This window comes from Myripristis murdjan, chromosome 20 (genome assembly GCF_902150065.1).
Source record: "Myripristis murdjan chromosome 20, fMyrMur1.1, whole genome shotgun sequence".
NCBI classification, from domain to species: Eukaryota; Metazoa; Chordata; class Actinopteri; order Holocentriformes; family Holocentridae; genus Myripristis; species Myripristis murdjan.
The window spans coordinates 17,743,923-17,767,032 of NC_043999.1; the positions used below are offsets into that span (position 1 = coordinate 17,743,923).

At 45.8% G+C, this 23,110-nt stretch overlaps 1 protein-coding gene across 1 annotated transcript in view; it reads right to left on the bottom strand.

The window, feature by feature from the left end:
- Positions 1 to 23,110, bottom strand: part of zfhx4 (zinc finger homeobox 4) — a 91,571-nt gene that overhangs the window by 34,986 nt on the left and 33,475 nt on the right. Inside the window, exon 6 of the mRNA XM_030079481.1 lies at positions 7,549 to 7,783. Within this exon, the coding sequence (XP_029935341.1) occupies positions 7,549 to 7,783 (235 nt within the window). The remainder of the gene's footprint in view (positions 1 to 7,548; positions 7,784 to 23,110) is intronic.

Genomic DNA, 23,110 nt, shown 5'->3' on the forward strand with positions numbered 1-23,110 from the left:
CTCCATTTTCAGAGCGTTATTAGGACATGATAAAAGCGAGAGGGATGTCATGACACGGGACCCCCTGTTAGCATTAGGAGGTGGGAGAGGAAAATGAACGAGAGAACGAGGAGGGGAAAAAGGGGAGAGAAAAAAGATGAAAGAGATTTGTCTGGAAATGATTGCTCACAAGGCATTGATTCTCTGCTTTAATCTCACACAGTGTGCTCAAATTTCCTATTAGGGAGACGAAGAAAAGAGGGTGAGAGAGAGAGGGAGAAGGAGGGATAGAGAGAGAGAGAGAGAGAGAGAGAGAGAGAGAGAGGGATGTGGGTCTTATTCACATAGGTGGAGAAGTACTTAGAAAACTTGACATGTCTCTCAGTGCAAGGGAAAAATGTTGCCTGTATTGTGGACATGAAAAGAAGCATTTTCATCCGTGCGTGATCTTTTTTTTTTTTTTTTTTTTTTTTTTTTAACATGTGTTGCGGTGTTGCCTTGTTTTTAGTCCATTAGCCTGCTGTAAGTAAGAACGGGAGATGAATAGTGAACGCTATTCAACAGCTAGAGGGTCACATAGACACTATATGCGCCACACACACCTGCACACACACACACACACACACACACACACACACACACACACCCACAACAGGCCACTGACAGCTGCTATAGCTGCAAAGCTTCCTCCGGTTAGCGACGATTAGCCTTGGCTATAGGTAATCAATACCTGCTATCAATTCCATACCTCCCACTGATGGATGAGGTAAGGGGAAAGCAGAGGAGGGTAAGAATAAGAGAGAGAGAGAGAGGGAGAGAGAGAGAAGGGGGGGAAATTGCTGCTGGTGAAAAGGAGATTCAAGGATTTTCAACTATAGGAGGAATGGCAGAAATTCTACCTGACAATGCTACCTCGTAACATAATGTTCCTGCTCTTGTTTCTGTGTGTGTGTGTGTGTGTGTGTGTGTGTGTGTGTGCATGGAGGCCACTAGCCTGCCTTAAATGTCCATCTGTGAATTGTATCACCGCGGTCTCAGATTAGCGGCTGCTTGGGCCCAGCGAGCGTATTGCTTGGTTACCGTGGCCACGGCTCCTCACAGCCCTCCTCCCATCACAGGATTGTTTGTCTTAATGCTGTGTGACACGGCCCATTGTTTTGTCCATCTGTGGTTAAGAGTCAATGGACAGAGGGTGTATGAGGGGATCGGGGAGAGAAAAGAATGGAGGTGAGGGCGAGAGAGAGAGAGAGAGAGAGAGAAAAGAGGAGCAGGGGTGAAAAGGAGAGAGAGAAAAGGATGAAGGCGAGGAGAAAAAAGCGAGATGGGGACGAGAGAGAGAGCTAGTCGCCGGGTGAAAAAAAAAAAAAAAAAAAAACAGAGAGAGAGAAAGGTCAGCGAGAGGGAGAGAATGAGGGAAAGCGAGGGCTCACTCTGTGATTTTAATGTGGCGCTCGGACTTTACATTCACCACTTCCTTTTTCCAGGACCTCGCGTATTTGCGGAGACTTTCAGTTCCATATGGAGCGGAGCCTCGAGCTCTTTGTGATAGCACGGGCCCGCGCGACGCCGCCCCCGGCCTGTGACGCCAGCGCCCCTCTTCAAAGCTTTAAGTCATATTTAGTATGCGTCCTCAGAGCCCCACGGCTTTGTATTGTAAATAAGGCTAATGTGGCATTGGTCAGGTATGCTAATTCAGATAATCAGCGCAATTTCTGCAAATTATAACTGTCAGCGTGGTGGGCACAGAACCTCGGCGGAAAACATGAGGGAACGATTTAGCCCGGGTAATACCCCTCCACCAAAGAGCTGCTCAACTCAAAGAAAAACAATCGGCCCGAGCCCATACCGCCCCGACACACCATTTCAAAAATAGTTTATGGTGAACGAGGCCTTTTTTTTTTTTCTGAGGCACAAGTCAGACTGCTGCACTTTTTTTTTTTCTATGTGCACACACAGACCACAAAGTAATTATAATTTGCTTGGATGGAATTATTCAAAAAATGACCACATCTTTTACTCCCTCAGCCATCCAGAATATGGTTTTGGGAAATTTGGGGTAAATTGCTACTTGCCGAAAATATAATAATATACATATATGAATGTGTCTTATTTTGATTTGACAAATGATTTAAAATGGAGAGTATTGTCTCCATCTAAGTACACGGCAATAAAAAACTATATACTTCATCAAAATCCTCTTGGGCATGATCACGTCACTCTCATCAGCGAGGAGCTGCACTGAACTCACGCTGGAAACACAGGATAATATTCCAACTTTTTTTATTAGGCGGGGAATGGATAACACTTAAGTCTGTGGACGGTGAAGAACTTCCTGTTTCATATTAAACAGGAGGCGACAAATGATTGGCTGACAGCAGTTAATCAGCTGCGTCCAAACAAATCAATGTGCAGGGCGACCGGTCACCTTAACATGTAAAATCCAATCGCATCACGGCGGTGGCATGTGTTATAACACAGCATAAAGACTCTGATGAGCAGGTCAGTCCGTCTCGCCGCCTTAAAAATAAAGAAGAAAGCAGCCAACGCTGCGCGAGGCGGCAGCGAGTAAGATTTGGGTGTGTATCGCATCGTCTCTCTCAGTCCTCTGGCTGTCCATGAGCGTTTATGTAATGGCCACAAATTACTGAGACAAACCCTGGAAATAGACTTCTGTCTGAAGAGAGACCTTCCTGAAAAAAGAAGAAGAAGAAGAAGAAGAAGACGAAGAAGTGAACCGCTGAAGTGGCTAAACCACCCCACCACCCACAGGAAAAAAAAAAAAAAGAAGAAGAGAGAGAGAAAGAAAGCCAAGCAGGCAGGGAGGAGGAACAACCTAATACCTCTAAAGATGCCTCAGTGTCATCACATCGAAATGCTTCGGGTGAAAGAAAAAAAAAAAAAAAGCCCACAGTGAAAACTCAGTGATTACTTTGCTTTTTGCTGCGTTCGACTGGGATCAGGCATCGCAGTCTGTTGGTCGGCTCCCCTAAATTTGGAAACGAGGAATGTTGGTACACTTGGAATCGAGCGAGATGGCACACACTCACAGTCGGCCCATGATCCATCACTCCCTTCCTCCCCCTCCCTCTCACTCTCTCTCTTACACACACACACACACACACACACACACACACACACACACAAACGAGGACATAGAGGGATAGTAAGTGTCCATTAAGCTCAGTTTTTAGCCTACAGCTGCTATGTAAATGGTTAGCACTGCCACACTAATTTGACTGGGACCAGAAATCTCCTGGAGCCTTATCACTCAGAGAAAACAAAAGGGCCTGGACATAGACACAGGGACACACACACACACACACACACACACACACACACATACATGCACGATAAAAGTGTTGTTGGTCTCTGTAAGTCAGAAGAGGTCTTTTGTTTAAAAGGGGGACTCAGACAAAGAGGGTCCTCTCCCTCCCTCTTTAATGCATGATGGGTGGGGGGGGTGGGCGAGGGCAGACGATAGGAGGAGGATGGAGATGCGGGGGTGGCGGGGTGGTGGTGGTGGAGGGATGGATGACAAGCCGGGCTCTCAGAAATAATTACCTCCATAAGATCCCATCTCCCTCCTTTTTTGTGAGGGACAGAAGAATAAAAAAAAAAAAAAAAATCATATGACAGAAAGTAAAGTATGCAGAAAAGGCCCTGGTGTTTCTGCTTGGTCTGGCTTATGAGGAGCTTTACACATGATGGAGCACAGGGTTAATGGGCGAGGATACATGCACATACACACACACACACACACCACCTCGCTATGTTCTTCACTGCTAAACAAATGGTTGAGACAGAGACAGTAATGGAGAGAGAGAGAGAGAGAGAGAGAGAGAGAGAGGGAGAGAGGCCAGCACAACAACTGTTACTGTCTCCCAACATCCAGCTCATCAAACTGTTTGTTAAGTTATAAAAGCTATGATGGAATACCCATGACTCACAATCTGTCATATTTTTTATTCTACTTGAATTTTTTATAAACAGTTCTATTCACGGCATAACTTTGTTACGCCGAGGAGAAGGGCATGAAAAAAAAAAAGAAAAAAAAAAAGAAAAATCTAATTTGGCTAACAACCCTTGGACGACCCTCAAAGCAAAATGGCCTCCGAGTCGTCCATGTTGAGGGGCAATTCATTTACGCTCGCTCTTCTGATGCAAACTGGCATTCTTTATAAACTCAATTTGCTTTAACACTTTTAATTGTACACAGAGAGGGACGATTTATCTCAGCAATGCGGCCACAATGGACATCTTGTCTTTGAAGGCTTTTCAAGGGACATCGTCTAAAAGCACGCTGGGAAAAAAAAAAAAAAAAAAAAAAAAAAAAAAGTCGGAGCAGTCGGTCAACTTTATGGACGCAGTCGGCGAGAGGTAGTGCCCTCACACACGCGCGCACACACACACACACACACACTTACTTCACAACGCTGTTTACCTAGTGTAAATGATGAGACAACTGGGTCCAGGTTTGGGGAATTACAGACCCAGAAGGAAAACAAAGAGTGAAAGGTTCTCAAATAAATACACACTTGCACACACACACATACACACAAACCGAACAAGTGCATGCACTGACACACACTCCCACACGCACACACACACACACACACAGTGCAGCTGAGTAGAAGCGTTGGTTTTACACGCTTGTCTTTTGTTCAAAACACCTATACCCTTGTGGTACGTCTCTGCAATACTGTATCCTTAATTAGGCCATAAAATCAGCATCAAAATTGTTTAATGAAAGCCATTCACATGTACATAAAGTCCAGAGCATTAGAACTCTTATTCCCAAATGGGCCTATAATTATCTGGCTCAGTGCCAGGTCCCGGGCTTTAAGAGAAAGATACCGGTCAGCACTTAAATTAATCTTTTTCATACCAGTCTCTAATGAACAGAAAGTGCTCGAGTCAGGAGTTGTAGCCCCAGAAAACTAACACACACACACACATACCCCCACAAGCACACACACACACACACACACACACACAAACAGAGGGCCCTTAAACTGAACGCTGGCTGAAAATGTTGCCTACTATAGAGCCTTTTTTTTCCATTGGCGAAAACATTCACATCATCTATCACCAGGAACCTAAAGCAGCCATAATATCACCTTCTTTCCACATAACACCGCCGAGGATGGCTATACATACTCCTGTGTAATCGAAAACAAAAATGTATAGCTGGAGTGTCACGACCATCGGATATTACCCACGGACACTTCGAGGGAGAAAAACACCTTGTTCCATTCAAAGTGGTCGGTATACTAATGGCCTCAACCCCTCACATATTTCACTGGTAATCAGGCTGATTGGTGGGTGTACACTCCAAACAGGCCTACCACGAGAAAGAGTTTGTAATTCTCTGTATTTCTATATATAACCTTCACAAGACTGCCGCCCTTATTTATTACATTGACTTTCGCCGTTTGATCTCTCACTGACACACTCTCATTCGGCGCTCGGTCTCCACCTGCCAAACGCGCATGCTGTACAAGGAAATGCCTTTGAAACATTTACTATGTACCTTGTGAAAGAATACTGTTGTTCACTAAAAAATTATATAGAGTGGGCAAAAGGAGGGCATCCAAAAAAGTGGCTTAGCATTTTTCGGCCGCTGCCAGCGTCCGCTTAAGCCGTGCGCTAGCTTCCTCATGGAAATTCACTGTGTGGCATCAAAGCCAAAGGTATAAAAACCGGAGCCCGAGCAACAAATATGGTGTGTTTTAAGAGTGGAACATTTGAAATAGGTGCAGCGGGTGAATATTGCTTTTGACAGGTTTAAAACCTGGGTTGCGCTCACTGGTCTGAGATGTAAAAAGAACAGGGGAAAAAAAAAAAAAAAAGAGGCTTGAAACCGGGCTTGTGTTCTAGATGAAAAAGTCGGACAGGAGTGGAGAGGGCAGGAGATGGGAGAAGCAGCACAAAAAAGGAGAGAAAAGGAGAGAGAGAGAGGAGAGAGGGAGAGGGGGCTGTGCTAAAATGCACGGTAATGATTTATCTAAGCATGCTTTTCTGCTGTACCCCAAACCTCACCGAAACTTTGATCCGTATGTAATTAAAACCAAATGAACACCGGCAACAGTCTCCATTTCAGGATTGGGAGCTCTTCTCCTGTACGTGTGTGTGTGTGTGTGTGTGTGTGTGTGTGTGTATGTGTTGGGATTCACATATGTTTCTCAGTGCTGGGCCCCCATCTGGTTTGGGAGTACATGTATAAACAGGACACTTTGGGGAGCGCAGATTAATGTTGAAACACACACACACACGTACACTTACACACCCCTCCATACACACACATGGATGTATGGACTAATGCGATGCTGGAATGCTATTCAAAACGTGTCAGCCCCCCCCACCCCCCACCCCCCTCCCTCTCACCACGCTCCCACCCCACTACCCGCTCCTTCAGGTCAAGCAAAGCAAAAACAAGTTAAGCGCTCATTTTCTCCCGGCAGCATTAACATAGGGATGACTAAATAATGGACCCTGACTCTCTGTCTTCTGGTTTAAATTACAGTGCAGCCCCCTCCCCTTACACCCTGCAACCCCTCACCAACCATCCAACCCCCACTCAAAGAAAAACGATTAATCTTTTTTTTTTTTTTTTTTTTTTTTTGTCTCTCTGAATGTTTTACAGTTCTGTTACACTTATTAGCTGCTGGCAGGACGGAGACTCTTAAATGAAAGCCAAATTGCTTTGGTCATGAGAAAGGAAATGAAAGCTCACTCCAGGGAGAGTCCGCATAGCCGTAGCGTACGTGTGAGTGTGTGTGTGTGTGTGTGTATGCATGTGTGTGTGTGTGTGCGTATGTGTGTAAAACGTATGTGTGTGTCCATAACCTATGTGTGTACAGGCCTTTTCACTGTGAGATCCTCCCAAGGTAGAGTTTCATAAGTCGACTCTTTGCCTGCCTGGGATGTCCCTGTGCACAGGACAGTGTGTGTGCATGTGTGTGTGTGTGTGTGTGTAAAAGTGTGTGTGTGTGTGTGTGTTTTGCAGATATAAGCGCAGCAGCCTAATAGGAACAGTATGCTCATTTTGGAGAGATTAGGAGGAATGGACGGGTCTGTGTCGGGAGACGTGATCTGGATATGAAGGACGAGGGAGCGATGGGGGAGAGAGAGAGAGAGAGAGAGAGAGAGAGAGAAGAGAGAGAGTTGACGGCATAAAGATGGAAGGGTGCAAGAACAAATGAGAAAAAGAAATGGGAGGAGTGTAGGGATCGAAGAAACAGGGCCCTGACTTCAAATGAATAAAACTGACCAGATTTGAAATCATAACTTCAGTGGTGAAATGAAATCCAAAATTCAAAACGGGAAAAAAACAAAAACTAAACGGAGATAAAAAAAAAAAAAAACTGAGTCAGGATGTGTGTGTGTGTGTGTGTGTGTGTGTGGATACCAGAAAAAAAGATACCAACAGAGAGAGGGTAAAAAAGCGCAAAAACGGAGCACAATCCAAAAATAGACTCAACACAAAAACGAAAGCCGAGACAAAACAGCTTCAGCAAACTTGACGATGGCGGATAAAAAAAAAAAAAAAAAAAAAAAAAGAGCCCAAACCTTGGCTGGAGGGACACTCCCTGACGTGGAAGAGCTCGTGCAGACTCAGTCCGTCCTCGTCTCCTCCCAGGCCTTGCTGGTGCAGCTGGAGTTTCCTCAGCCCTTCGTTCTGCTGGTGGCGAGCTGAGCGGGCGTGCTGCACCAGGTTGAGGCGGGCCTTGGTGGAGTAGTCGCACAGCACGCAGTAGTAGACGCACGACTCTGGACTGTAGGCGCTGTCCTGCTTCTGCAAGTGCTGTGGAAAGGAGAGGAGAGGACTTTAGCTTTTTGCTTTGTCGATGCAAGTTTGAGGATACTACTAGGCCTACTAATAATAATGATAACAAGCAAAGAAACAAGTCAAATTTCTGTTTATTCAGCTGCAAAGTGACATCGGCATCCTAAACAGGCACCTAGGTGACACAGATATAGGGAATGTAAGCCCTCTCTTTTCTGAACTGTCTCTGTCAATGCACAAGGTGGCCATGTTTCTCAGCGGAAGTCCTAAGAAAGGCGGTCCCAACGCTGCCTCCTACTGGCTGGCTGTGGAACGGCCTGAAACTCCACCCGCTTCAAACAAATGTGCGCGACGCAAAAAATGGCGAGGGTCCGCCGGCGTAAGGACTGTTTGGTTTCAATGGATCAAAAATAAATAAATAAATAAATAAAAATAAAAAAAAGTCTACATAGAGTCTACACGGTTCTCATCGTAAGACTGACTCACTGATAAAGTGCTCCTTTAACGGGGCCGAGGTGCTTTTTTATGTACTCGGTGTTTGTTTTAGAGAGATGAATTTCTTTACGTTGTTATTTTGTTTTATTTTTAGTCATTGCACTTTCACCAGGTTAATCTCAGTGAATCCCAGTGCAAGTGAGGGGATGTGCCTGCACACGATTACTGACACTGACATGCTTGATGACCATCTAAGGAAATCTGGGAGGTCTTTTCTGACTCAGCCTGCTTCGGGCTTTCACTTTGCCTTCACTCTTGTTAGAAAAACCCAACATGGCAGCATCCAGACGTCTCATTTCTCGGTTTTCAAACTGGTCAGCAGAAAAGTCGGCGGATGACGTCACTGTCACTTTGCCCCGTGTTTTCTGTCTTCCTGACTTTCTCCACGACACCGTCTAATGAAGCAAAAATGTCTCCAGCTCGCCATGTTTTATGCCGTTTTGTCTCACTGCAACGTCCTTCACTGTCTAGAAAGCCGTCTTACGGCAGACAGGAGGGTGGGGAGGCCTTGAACATTTCACTGCTATAAAAATCTATTGTACATGAAAACATACCAATTATGACAAAGAAAAAACCCAACTATAACAAACTATTCTCACTGTTTCCTACAAGATGACTAATTGGGTCATTGTGGCTTAAGCCAGCATGATATCCACAAAGTTGTGTGTGTGTCAAACTGTGATCAGAGAGAAAAACAGAAAATCAATAGTGACCATCAAATCCTACAAAGAGACATTTTTTTTTCAAGAAATGAAACACTGAAACACAGCATACACATAACAGATGTGCCTCATAACAGATGTACCACTGTTTATGTGTGTGTATGTATGTGTGTGTGTATATACACAAAATCATATTTGTATGATAGTTGTCACTGTCATTATTTTACCAACATCCATGACTATTGCTTTAAGTGACACAAAGGTAAGAACACACAAAAAGTCAGGAGCTTGGAATGGTGTTTTTGTCTTTAACGTGCACATTGTCCAGCGCTCCTCATTGTTGGGAGCTGCAGGGGTTTCTCATTCAACGTGTGCTGTCAGTTGCAAGCCCTTAATTTCCAGTTGCCTCTTTAATGGCATTGCAGCCATGCAAAGCTACCCCCTACCTCTTGCCCTGCCCCCAGTGTGTGCGTGCGTGCGCACAAACACACACACACACGTACGCACACACCGCCCCCATCCCACCTTACCCTGCTCCCATACACCCAGTCAAGCCAAGCATATCAAGTGTGCCTCTGTTGTTGCTGCCGGGCTAATGAACAATGCACAAAAACAAAAGACCAGGCCAAGCTTTTATTATCTGATCCTCCATGGAGGAAGGGGAGGGAGGGGGAGAGAGAAATGGAGAGAAAAAGAGAGCATGAGAGAGAGAGGGAGGGAGAGAGAGAGAGAGAGAGAGAGAGAGAGAGAGAGCAAGCTGGCGATGGATAGTTTCAGCTTTGTCAAGATTTGTTTGTACAACCATCTGAGAAACAGGTGTGGTGTTTTATGTGTGTGTGTGTGTGTGTGTGTGTGTAATATACATAATGTGTGTGTAAGTGCTATCACTATACTGTCTCAAATAGGAAAAGCTGTGTTTCATTTCAAGAGGACATGAGCGAGGTGATCATTTCAGCCAGGGCGCAGTTGCATTGTGCATTATGAAGCAAGAAGAGGATGGAGAAGTGTGTGTTTGTTAAGTGTGTGTGTGTGTGTGTCTCTGTGTGTGTGGCAGAGGATGGGGCGGGGGGGTGAGAGGAGGGTGCAGCTAGCTGCAGGTGTGTGAGACCAAAGATCCCCGAGCTCTAACCCAGCCGTCCCCCTCCCTCTCCCTCCTTTGACAAACAGGGATTAGCAACATAGCTACAGCCGCTAACACATCTTTTCTTTCTGTCTCTCCCTCTTTCTTTCTTTTGTAGGAAACCTTACGAGGTTTTTCTCACGAGACGGTGGGACGTCCCCTCGCAGTCAGAGGCCCTTTCAGAGGTCTTAAGTTTTAATTAAGTCGGAGTTGTCAGAAGAAAGCTCCCCTAGTCCAGAGCTCAGGGCCATTAATTACAGCTATCTTTGTTTCTCTGTGAAAGGAGGCCTCTCTCGTTCCTTCTCTCTCTCTCTCTCTCTCTCTGCTTCCTTTTTTCCTCCCCCTTGCAGAAGAACTGCTGGGATAGAGACCCTCCCCTTGGAACCCACACACACGTGCGCTCACGGAAGCACACACACACACAACATTTCAGCACGCGTACACATGCGTTCACTAAAACGTGCTGATAACTCCTGAGTTCAAGCCCGTCTCAGACCTGTTCTTACAAAAAAAGATCTTTTTTTTATTATTATTATTTTTAAAATTCCTTCAAACCATTAGCCTTTGAAATATTTCCAATCATCTTGCTCTTGCCCTTCAAAATGGCCTTTGACAAGATAGTTCATTTGCATCCATGCCGTTACACAGCCCGCTATACTTACAGCAACGAGGCAAGGATGCCTTTCACCGCCGTGTGCTACTTGTTCTTGTTCAATTCATCCTCATCTGAATTCCACTTCAATATACTTTTATTTCACGACTATTCTGCCCGAGATGAGCACTACTTCCAACTGAATGGAAATGGAAAGCAGCCCTAGAATTGAATGAAAAAAAAAACAACAACAACGACGACGACGACAACAAACACCTTGTAATTAAACAACGCTTTCTCTCCATTCACAACCTTCGAAATTACATGAGCAATTGCCGCGGTGGAGGGGCTCACTGGAAACGCGACAAAGAATTTGTTTTCAAGGCGAACGTCTTCATTTTCAAAGTCTGTCGTAGAGGGTGCCATTGAAATCGTCCACAATAGTTCCCAGCCGAACGGCCAATGAGGGGATGTTGCCGGGTAAAAAAAAAAAAAAAATCACGGCGCAAAAAAACCGAACCAGTGAAAACGCTTCACACCCTTCAATGTCCCTTTTTTTTTTTTTTTTTTTTTTTCGTGAAGATACTAGGCTTCGGTGAAGAGAAGCTGGATGATGTCCTTGGGGTTGAGCTGAGCTGCCAGATAGGTTTAGGCCTAATATTAATTCTCTCCCCATCAGCACATTCCACAAGGTTTGTTTAAGACCCAAACTAGAGGGCTGTCTGTCGCTCTCTGGCTCTCTGCAGGCCTGAAATGCAGGCGGTCTGCTGATCACAGGCCAGAACATCCATGATTTATGAACTTTTAAAGGAGCACTTTGACTCCTGCCAGGCGTGGGCTGTGTAATGCATATTCAAACACACAAACACACTGTTCCCGCTCCTGGGTTTGCGCCTGTGTGTGTGAGTGGGTGAGATGTGTGTGTGTGTAATTTATGCCTGAGTTGGAGTGTCTGCAGTATGTGAGCGCTGGACGTACACGCATCATATGTGTGACTGTGTGTGCATGTGTGTGTGTGTGTGTGTGTGTGTGCAAAAAGGCCCATCCCTGTCAATATGGCACCTCTCCAGAGTGCCTGGTGGTTAATTGTTGGGGATTAGTGTTTGGCAAACAACCAAACAAGCTAGCGCTCCCTGTGGGCCAATCAAAATCAGCTAAACAGCTCTCCCTGGGTGGACCTCAACATGGCACAGCCAGCTCTCAGTGGTGGAGGAGGTAGTCTGTACACCCACTTATCTACACACACACACACACACACAGAGACATGCACACACACCCACACACATCTACATCAACACACACATAGGGAAAATGCAAATTACGACACACGGGACATCCTGTTTACCTGTCAGTAACACAACATTGTCAGGTCTGTCAGTGACACACACACACACGCATACACATGCACACACACACACACACGCTGGGATTTGTGTGAGGAAAGGGGAGGAGAGTCAGTTTGACAGGTAAGGGAAGCTCCCTTGTGTAGTAGTTTGCTGCTGCTGCTGCTGCTGTGTGTGTGTGCGTGCGTGCGTGTGTGTGTGTGTGTGTGTGTGTGTGTGTGTGTGTGTGGATGAGTATGACAGAGGACTGCATTCATTATGCAGAGATGAGATGTTTACAAAACACCTTTCACACACACACACACACACTCACACACACACACACACACACACACACCTCCCCCACTTGCTGGGTTTGTTGGGAGGATAGTAGCGCTGCTGTCTCATATTCATTTGTTCTTCTTCTGTGGTGACAAAGCTGCCTCATTAACTGAATTCTTAATAAGGCGAGGCAAAAGACAGCTCCTCACAACTTCTTTTATCTCGTGCTGCATTTACATGTACGTGAGTGCGAGTGTGTGTGTGTGTGTGTGTGTGTGTGTGTGTGTGCGCATAATTTCAAGCCTACATGCTTTTTTTCTCCTACTGTATCAGTGTGTGTGTTTGGTGTGTTTATGTGCTGGTAATTTCAACCATACATGCTTTTTTTTTTTAAATCCTTTTACTTTCTGAGTGCGTGGTGTGTTTGTGTGTCTGTCTATAATTTCAATCGCACTTTTTATTTTTTTATATATTATCATGATTATTATTATTATTTTGTCTTTCCGTGAGTGTGAGCGTTTGGTGTGTACAATGGTAACATGACAAAAAATATTTCGACACTCCAGCAAAGCAGGGGGACTGTGTTTTCCTCCTGAAACCAAATGACAAATTAGGGCATTGAGCACAAACATGACTCTTTCCTGTCATTAAGTGGAGAACGAGGCTGCTAATGAACACATACTGAAAATAAGAGCCCTCTGCCACCGCAGCTATGTCTTAATAACCAGTGTGTGTGTGTGTGTGTGTGTGTGCGTTTGTACCTAGAGTATGAGCACATACATTCCATGTGCCTGTCTTGCGCCCTGTGTGTGTGTGTGCGTGCGTGCATGCAGCGCACATCGTGGAACTGAAAACCCCTTTATCTCCTTTCATCGGTATTTTTCTTTTCTATTTTTTTTTTTTTGATGGGGGTGCAGAGTCGGAGGGGTTGGAGTGGAGGTGGGGGGGGGGCGATGTGGGCTTGTCGGGTATATCTTCTTTTTGAAACGCCACCAGCTTCCGGTGCTATCCCATGGGCCCCCGGGGGCCATCGGAGACAAAAACAGTCCCGCTTGGCCCGGCAAACAACAAAAGTGTGTTTTGTTCCTTGAAAGTATTTTAAACACATACCAGCGCTGCCTGGAAGGCTGCCAAGTGTAGAATTCCATCAGTGCTACCACCTCCCTAACACATGTTACTGCTAACCGCCGCTCAGCCCCCAAGACATAGATGTAACGCTAGATCACCGCCAATGGATCCGCTGGCAGACTCCACCGCGGGGAGGGGAGGAGAAAAAAAAAAAAAAAAAAAAAAAAAAGATGCTGAGGGCCCAGGTAAGTGCCACCTCGCCGCCACAGATAAAGGAGAGCAGGAAATACGGCTTATGGAGACACATGCGGAGCTGCACACACGCACAAAACAAATATGCAAACACAAAAACTGCTGAGTGCACATTGCATGCAGGAGGAGAAAAAAAAAAAAAAAAAAAAAGCCCAAATCTTGCTTCTCTCTTACACACTCTTACAAGGCTACCGCGTGTGATCTAAAGATGCTGGAGACACACACACACACACCACGCTAAATAAATAAATAAACATATAAATATATAACTCCTCTCACCCTGACCCTCTCCCCCGCTGGTCGTCTTGCCTTTCTTTTCCACCTAAGCTCCCGCTCTCACAAATGTAAAGAAAAATATTTCCTGGTGCTAAATTGCCTCTCCTGTTTCTCTCGTTTCAGCCTGCTGGCAGTCACATGTGATTACAGCTCTGGGGCCTGCGCATGAGGTGGAGGGCCTGTGGGTGAGCTTAGCTTAGGTCACCCAATAATAATAAGCATCCATCGCATAATGGCCGCCAAGCCAAATAAATGAATTATCACAATGAGTCTTTCATACGAAGTTTCTGCTGCTCCTCTCCTCCTGCCTGTCTCTGTCTCTCTCTCTGTTTCTCTCTCTCTCCCTCCTACCTTCTCTCTTCTCACTCTTCCCTTTCTTCTTTATTCCTTTTTGGCGATATGCATTTGTCAGCAGAAAAAAAAAAAGAAAAGAAAAGAAAGGAAAGGAAAGCAAAGCAGCGGCGATGGAAGCTTTGTGAGAGCTCGGAAAACAGCGCAGTTCTGGAGTTCAGTAAATACTCTTTCCTTCCATTCTTCCTGACTCACAGAGACAGATACACACACACACACACACACACACACACACTTTTAGGGGTGACGTAAGCATGTCTGACGCAAAGGGCAAAGGTCACGCTGAAGTTCACAGCTTCCGGACCTCACTGGCCCCTCTCTGAAAAATATCACCTCTCTCTCTCTCTGTGTATCTCTCACTCTCACTCTGCCCCTCTCTCTCTTTCACACACACACACACATACAAACACAGTCACACAGACAGGAGTTATGCATACCACAGCAAAGAAACAAGGAAAAAACAAGCCCAGTGAGGTTTTACAACACGATCCATTTCCTCTGGTCCTCGTCACGTCAACACGGAGGAAACACCTTTTTTCGCCTCACTAAATATAGTCGGCAGGTATTTTTCATTTTATCGTATTTTGTTTTATTGTATGCACCCTTTGGCATACGAGGAGACCGAGGCACCAGAACACAAGCTTCCTCACTCATGGGTGCATGTGTGTATGTGCGCTTGGTGTCTTGAAAGCCAGCCCCCCCCATGGAAATGGATCAGTATTTACATTAGCATTAGATTTAGACAGCACGGCTCAGCCACTTACTCCCTATTAGCCACACTGACCCCGGCCCATTAGGGCTTAAAAGCCCCCGCTTGTCTCCATCGCCGCCAGGTGAGACTGACCAGACCCCCCCATTTCCCTACACCATCCCGCCACTCAGATTATGTTTTTCCATTGATTCGCAATGGGACAGAGATAAAAAAAAAAAAAAAAAAAAAAATGCTGAGATTGAGATAATCAAAATGCTAACGTGCTTGTGGGATTATCCTTCTTCCATGCTGTGCAATGGAAAGGGTATCACTGAAATGTTAATATGCTTTTTTTTTTTTTTTTTTTTTTTTTTCCCATGATGCTTTTGGGAAACTAAGGCGAGATCCACTTGACAGGATGTGCGAGAGAGAAGAGATCGAAAATCTGGGGCTTCAGCTCATTGGCTGCTCCCATCAAAGAGGTTTGTACTACACGGGTGTTGTTATATTTAACTAAAACTGAAAGCGAAGAGAAAGAAAATAGTTTTGGTGCTGAGAGGAGTGGTGATTTTTGCCAAGTTTTTTTTTTTCTTTTTTTCTCTTTTTGCCTTGTTCAAAATGGAGCCTTAGTGAAAAAAATATCTATCAGAGAGCGTAAGACAAAAAAGAAGCAGACGTTCAGTGAAAGAAAAGCTAATGGAGGCCGATTGAGAGACAGAGAGCCAAAGAGACTGAGAAACGAAGACAGAGAGAACAAAAGAACAAGAGAAGGAAGGAGAGGGAGAGAGAGAGAGAGAGAGAGACAGAGAGAAAGAATGATAGCAAAGAATCTAGACGAGCGTAGTCAGGCTCAAATCACTAATTACACATTCCTGGGCCTGTGAAGGGGAGTATTGTTTTCCAGTTAGCCCCTACCCTGTCGCATGGTTTCACTTAGCACAAAACAAAAGGTACAAGGAACAAAACACAAGCCTAATACCAGGCCTGCTAATGACAGAGAAATGGGAGAAATTATCCCTGGGGTGGATCCTCGTGAGAAAATGGCTGGTGATTACTGGACAAAGGGAGTTCATTTTGAAACTGTCACAAAATGGCAGACCGTCTGCTCCTTGCTTTCAAGGGCTGCCTTCATCAAACGGGTGCACTTTTTTTGGAATACATCACCACGGACACGAGATTCTTCTGGACTTCTCAAACTGCAAATCCTGTCTAGATCACATCCGATGACACTGTTCATTTTCAGATTCTCCAAAGATGTGTCTGCCATTTGCATACAATCAATAGAAAAATATCTAAGTTTCAGTCCCTATCCCTGGGAGACAGCGTGCCAGTGTGGCCAGTTATGTGTGTATATGTGTGTGTGTGTGGGTGTGTGTGTGTGTGTGTGTGAGCCCGCTTTGGAGAGCTACCTCTGCCAGGGGAGAGCACAATGAAAGCACCTCTTCAGAGGCGCCGTTTTGCATATTGCCACAGGAAATCAAACGGCGTGCAGTTGACCTACAAGATGGCACACTTGATCCCTCTCTACTTTCGTCTTTTTTTTTTCTTTTTCTTTTTTTTTTTTTTGGTCCTTCCTCTTCCCCTCTGCGTTACCCCGCTTTATCAAAACACAAACAATTAAAAGAAGGAAATTTGCACAGCCAAGCACACACTTACACACACACACACACACACAAACCAACACACACCAGATAACATACAATTCCTGACACGTCACTCGCACAGAACCAGACATCCAGTCGACAAGCTGGGACAGTCTGTCAACCCCTGTAAAGCCGTAATGATGAGTTCCAAGCTGCTCCGGCAACACACAGGACCCTACCATTTTCCATGTGAGCCAGGGGTGGGGAGGGGTGTGTGTGTGTGTGTGTGTTGGGGGGGTAAGCTGATAGTGGTGGCAGCGTTAGGCAGTGTCCCCTGGCTGGTAGTGTTTGCCCAGGCCCCGGCCATCTAAAGGAAGGATATTGTTTTCCCCTGAAAAAGCCTCAGCCGTGGTCCGCATACCAGCGTCCACTCAACATACCAATGGGCTCTTTGAAGATTACTCAAATGTTTGCCTTTGTTCCCCCACCTCCCCTTCCACCACCCCCTCGCCCCCACCCGTAGTCCTAACCTACACTCTTGCCTTGAACGCAGGAGGAAGAGAGGAGAAAGGACGGGGTGAGAAAAAAAAAAAGAAACCCAGACTTATATCTCCAGAAAGCAGCGGGGAAGCAATCCCACCCTCAGCTGCACTCCAATCCAAAATGGCAGCCTCCATAGGGGACGGGCGACGGGGAATAATAGCGCCGCCGCCACCAGCATAGTAAATCTAAACATAAACAAAGGAGGAGGGTGGCGCATTAATGCATCGCGGCCCGGGACGACATATATATATATATATATATATATGCATCTCCATCTGCTCCCGAGGTGAAACATGCTTTTACAGCCTCAGCCGGGACCACAATTAGACGCCGAGATGATAATTCCAAAGGGTTAATTTAACTAAATGTGCTGGAAACTCAGGGAACCAACCCCTGCCCATGTTAATCCCAAACAAGTAAGTGGGCTTTCTATCAGGTCTATTTCAAAGCATTAGGGATTACCTCGCAGAGACTAAGCTGCTTGAACTCACAGGAGGTCAGCGGTATTGTGCTCCTGCGAGGCTGAAAGGCCAGCGGCAGAGGCGGAGAGAGACAGCGGGACAGGTCAGTTTCCTCTTCCTCCGGCGCTCGCGCAGCATCCTTCAATCCTCCTCTCTCTCTCTCTCTCTCTCTCTCTCTTTCACCATCCCCTTTTCTGTCTCTTTTCATCCCCATATCTCTCTCTCACCATATAATCGAATATTTCCCACTACTTATCTATTCACTGAGCACCTAATGGTTAAAATCAATTACAGCTGGAATGCTGAAATGCTGAATACTGGGCCACATGCTGATAATGACAGAGTGAGAGCAAGGGAGAGAGAGACAGAGAGAGAGAGAGAGAGAGCAACCTGGGACCGTTCCAGAGGAGGCACAATTACCTCCAATCGATTGATTATTGATTTGGAAGGGCGTTGAGGAGTATTTCAGTTCAACTTTGTCCATATCAATAGAGCTTCATGAGAGTGAGGGGATAAAAAAAAAAGTGCCTGTGCTATCTAAATACCATCCTGAAGCTGACATAACATTTCAGATTTTTTTTTTTTTTTTTTGGTCCAAGAGCAACGCGCGCCCGCTAAGAACATTCTCCCCAATGGAAACATATGCCATAAACAGATTAACATTTTTATGACAACTCTCATACAAATGAGGCGCACATTTCAGTGTCAGGTGATTCTGAAGCTGAGGCTAATGAACTTACACGAAAATAGCGCTGTGATCTTACCGCCATGTGATCTCTCGCTCTGATCAAATCAAGGCATCAAAAGCAGAGGCAACGCGCCCGAAGACATCATATTTGAGATCACGCGCCCTCTTTGACTATTATTGTTATTATCTTTTTTTCTTCTTTTTTTTTTTTTTTTTTTTTTTTTACACACCCTTGTTATCTTTGTCCCAACAGGATGATCAGGACCCATGAGAAAAGAGGGAAGAGGGAGGGGTAGAGAATGGGGAGGAGGAGGAGGAGGAGGAAGAGGAGGAGTATGTGTGTGTGTGTGTGTATGGGGGGGGTCAGGAGTGAAGGAGGAGGATGAGGGAGGTGTGTATTTGGGTGGGTGAGGTGGGGGCGTGGTGAGGGGGCTCAGATGAGATGAGGGGAAATAAAAGAAAAAGACAAACTCCTGCTAGCTCCTTTGTTCCTGCATCCCGGCGACGTTCCCTTCCTTCTGGTGGTCTGGGAGACACTGACCCACCTCCCACCACCCCCCTGCTGCACACACACACACTCACACACGCACACACACAAACACACACACACACCCATCTCTTCCTTGCAATCTTTCCCATACCTGTCAGCCCCGATCTGCTTCACAGTCCCCTGCACACAGACAAACGGCTTGGCCCTGACCCGGCCCGGCCCAAAATGACACACACAGTGAAGACCGGGATGATGAAGAGGATCACATCTGGCTATTAATATGAGAGGAGAACTGGCCCTGTCTCTCACAGACACACACACACACACACACACCTTGCTAAATCACCCAGTCGCCAGTCCCTAACTAATTCACCGGAGAGTGGAGAAGCAGAGAGGGAGGGAGGGATGGGGGCGGTGGCTGGGGTAATTAAACAGTACATACGGAGTGTCAGTAAAGAGTCGGGCCAAAGCCAGACTGATACACACATACACACCCATACGCACAAACACATACACACAAAGTACACACTAATGCCGTGCTGACCATCTGGTTAAGGCGCTGCAAGGAGAGCACGGGAAACTCTTATTAATATCTATGAGGATTATTAGGAAGAAGGGGGGGAGGGAAGTCTGTCCATCCATTCAAGCCTCTCTCTGTCACACACACAAAGCGACAACACACACACACACACACACACACACACACACCTGCTTTTATGCTTTAATTACCCCCCCCCCTCCTCCACCCGCACTCCACCACCCCCAGACCTCTGAAAGATTTCCATTGTAATCCCCACGCAGGTGAAAGAGGAGACGATTTGAATAATCTACTAACCGGCGTCTCTTCGCCTCGCCGACAGAGAGACAGAAAGGGGGAGAGGTGGAGGGGGCGGCGGGTGGGGGTGGGGGGTGGGGGGGGGTTGCAGCAACTAAAAGAACAACTTGTAGAAAAGGAGAAAAAAAAACATATATGAGACAGACAGATAGAGAGAGAGAGAGAGAGAAAAAGAAACCTTTCTCTGGCTAAACACAACGAATTCAAGTAACACAATCAGGTCTGAGGGACTTGAATGCTCGGCGGTGGGCTGGGTTTTTCCGTCTCCGTGACAGAATGTGAAAATCTATGTGTTGGAGTCAAGTGTCTAGTGTGAAGCATCTGTGAACATTCCTTTTTGAAGAAAATAGCAACTCTTTGAGTTAGCCGGCGCGGCGCAAGACAAGGACGCCGCGATAGAGAACCTGCCTCTGCAACAAGCAAGACACAGGCCTGAGTGTAAAGCTCGGTAATATAGACTATGACTGTGTGTGTGTGTGTGTGTGTGTGTGTGTGTGTGTGTGTGTGTGTGTGTGCGCGCGCGCTCCTATGCATGTGAGTGCGTCTTTATCTGTATATAACCTTACCTTTTGTATGCATTTATACGACTATGTACGCGTGTCATAAATGGTGCCGCGCATTTGAAATGGATCCAGTCTCTTTTCTATTCCACGGGCCTGCACAATGGCTTTTTATGCAAATCTGAGGGAGTCAATCTCCTGTCCATTTCCCCATCACACAGGTCCAAATGACAGTCCAATAATTAGGGCTGCATATATATAGGGCCATTTGATTTTCAAATGAGAGCGGGCAGGGTTGACCCTAGCTAATAGCCAAGGCACAGCGGTAGACTTAATATCACAGACGCATAACCACAGCCATCTCCATCTGAGAGAGATGGAGGGGAATAAAAAGTGAGGGAGGGAGAAAGGGTGGGGAGATCGGGGGGGAAAGGCCTTTTGGTTGTGGAGAGTGATAGTTAAAAAAAAAAAAAAAAAAAAACAGGGAAGAAAAATATAAGGGCGAGGAGAAAAATGAGAAAAGGGGGAGCCCATTCTTTGGATGCATCTGAGATTCCATGTCGCTTTTCCTCTTCTCTTTCTCCTTCCCTCCTTCCCTCCCTCCCTCCTCCCGTCATCCCCTTGTTTAATTCCTCTCTCCCCTCAATTCCCGGCCATGGTGTTGCCAAGAGGATCATGGGTAATGAGATGGCCTATCTGCTGCTCCCCAGGGGAGAAACAGAAAGAGAGAGAGAGAGAGAGAGTCAGAGAGAAAACAAAGAGGGACAGACAGAGGGAGTGAGCGCGTGGGGGACAGAGTGATAAAGAGAGAGAGAGAGACACGGAGCAAAGTTGAGCATCGCGCCGCACACTCCTTTCTGCTCGATCACCATCACTTCCAGCCGCTTCCTCTTCTTCCCTCACAAATAACTCCATCTCGATGTCTCCGTCTCCCTTCTCCTCCCTCTCTCCCGCCATCTCTACCATAAAATATGAGGATTTTATGAGTCTACAGATTCCAAGTTCAAAGGAGAGCGTGAGGGAAGGGAAGGAAGGGGGAAAATTAATGAAAAGATAAACAGAGATATGGAAATGTGCGCTGGACCCCGGACGTCCATTTGAATTATGGTGGAAAGCTGGACAGACAGACAAAGAGGGAGAGAGACAGAGAGAGAGAGAGAGAGAGAGAGAGGCAGAAGGGGGTGGGGTGACTGAGGATAGGTTAAGATTTATTCGGACAGCCATCTGAGAAACAGGTGCCGTGGCTTATGAGTGTGTGTCTGTGTGTGCGTGTGTGTGTGTGTGTGTGTGGTCCTTGACGATGCCACATTGACCATGAACATTCTCAACTCCTAATGAACCAGGGGCGAGCGCAGCCCAGATCTCAACCTCAAAGCTCTATGGGAACACGCACACAAACACACACCACACACACACGCCGCCTCGCTACAAAGCAAACCCCCCCTCCTCCCACACACACACACACACACACACACCCCACTGCTGACTAGCGCTGCAACACTTCTGAATGGCACTGACAGATTTACTCCTGTCTACATGTGCGTTAAGACCAATGTTTGTTATTGAAAATCATAACTAAGCCATACATCATCATATTCAACTCTAACCCAAACATGAAGCGGGCCAGCTCCGGACACGCCATGCTACAACACCGTTTAAACACAGAGCCTACCTCACAGGCAGCTAGCACACACACACACACACACACTGTGCAAAAAAACACCTTCCATTTTGCCAGTGTCTTAGTGTCAAAAAGCCCAGATTCTCCAAAGATGAGAAAATAAAGTATAATTAATATCAAATGCATTTTTTTATTAGATATGTTCAACGACTGATTTACTCATTTACCACCAGGACATGTGTTGAGTAAGAGTGTGTATCTCAGGCATCACTCACAGTGAATTATATACAGTATTTAACAATGTTATGGCTGAGCGATATATTGATATTATATTGATATTATGATATGAGACTAAATATCATCTGGGATTTTGAAGATTCCACTACTGTAACATGGCATGAGTGGTTTTAAAGGCTGCATTACAGTAAAGGGAGGCAACTTGCTTGTCCAACATATTCACATTATTATTGATTGTGTGTATTGTGTGCATTTTGTGACAATATGTTATGAAAGCACCAACATATTGCGATATGTGATTTTGTCCGCATCTCCTTTAAGGGAGCAACGGAGATTTGCGGTAGCCGGCTGTGACAAAACCACTGAAGAGGGATTCTGTTACACGTTGCAGTAATTTCAATACATTCAAGACCAAATTCTGTACCGAGGGAAATGATGTAAAAAAAAAAAAAAGAAAAAGAAAAAAGAGAGAATATGAAAAACATCTTGCGCTATTCTATTCTCATGAAAAAGAAACCAACCAATCAGACTTCCTAGAGAGCTCTCTCAGCCAATCAGCACTGAGGCGGTGACCTCGGCTATTTCCATATAAGGCCTATTAACTTCCTGCACCACCTGCTGCGCCCCGGACACCGGATGACTCGATGTCCATGTGCTGCTAATGTCATTTCCCCCTTGCTGTTTCAAAGTCTGGAAAAAAAAAAAAAAAAAAATACGCCTTCAAATTCTCAATCCCCCTCAGAAGTACTCCATTGCTGCTACAAAGCAGCCATAAAATCTCCTGAATATGCTTTTTGTTTGTATCTTCAAATGGTTTCCCATGCCATAAAGATATTCTGTGTTTCCAAAAAACCAGATGGTAAAGTCGTCAACACTCGGATCTTTTATGTGCCCGGCCAAGCTACCTCCATCCCCATGTGCTTTTCACCTCCGCCAATACATAAAAGGAGAGGTGTTTTTCTGGTCAAATAAAGAAATGATTTTTTTTTTCCTCTGCTTTCCTGACTTCTCTAGTCTAGCTCTACCTCTCTCTGCTCTCTCTCTCTGCTTTACTACCACATGTCCAAGGGTAAAATAGTGGGATTTCTGCCAGAGGCATTAAAAGCGTCATCTGTGGAACAGATTTGTTGAGGTCTGTGGGGTGGGCGGGTGGGTAGATGAGGTACAGGGGTGGATGGGTGCACAGTGGGGGCACTGGGATGACCCTCGCTTGCCTTGGCCAAGTCGCCCATTCTCCTGTTTTCTCCGGGGAGAGATATGGGCAGCGGTGTTTGTA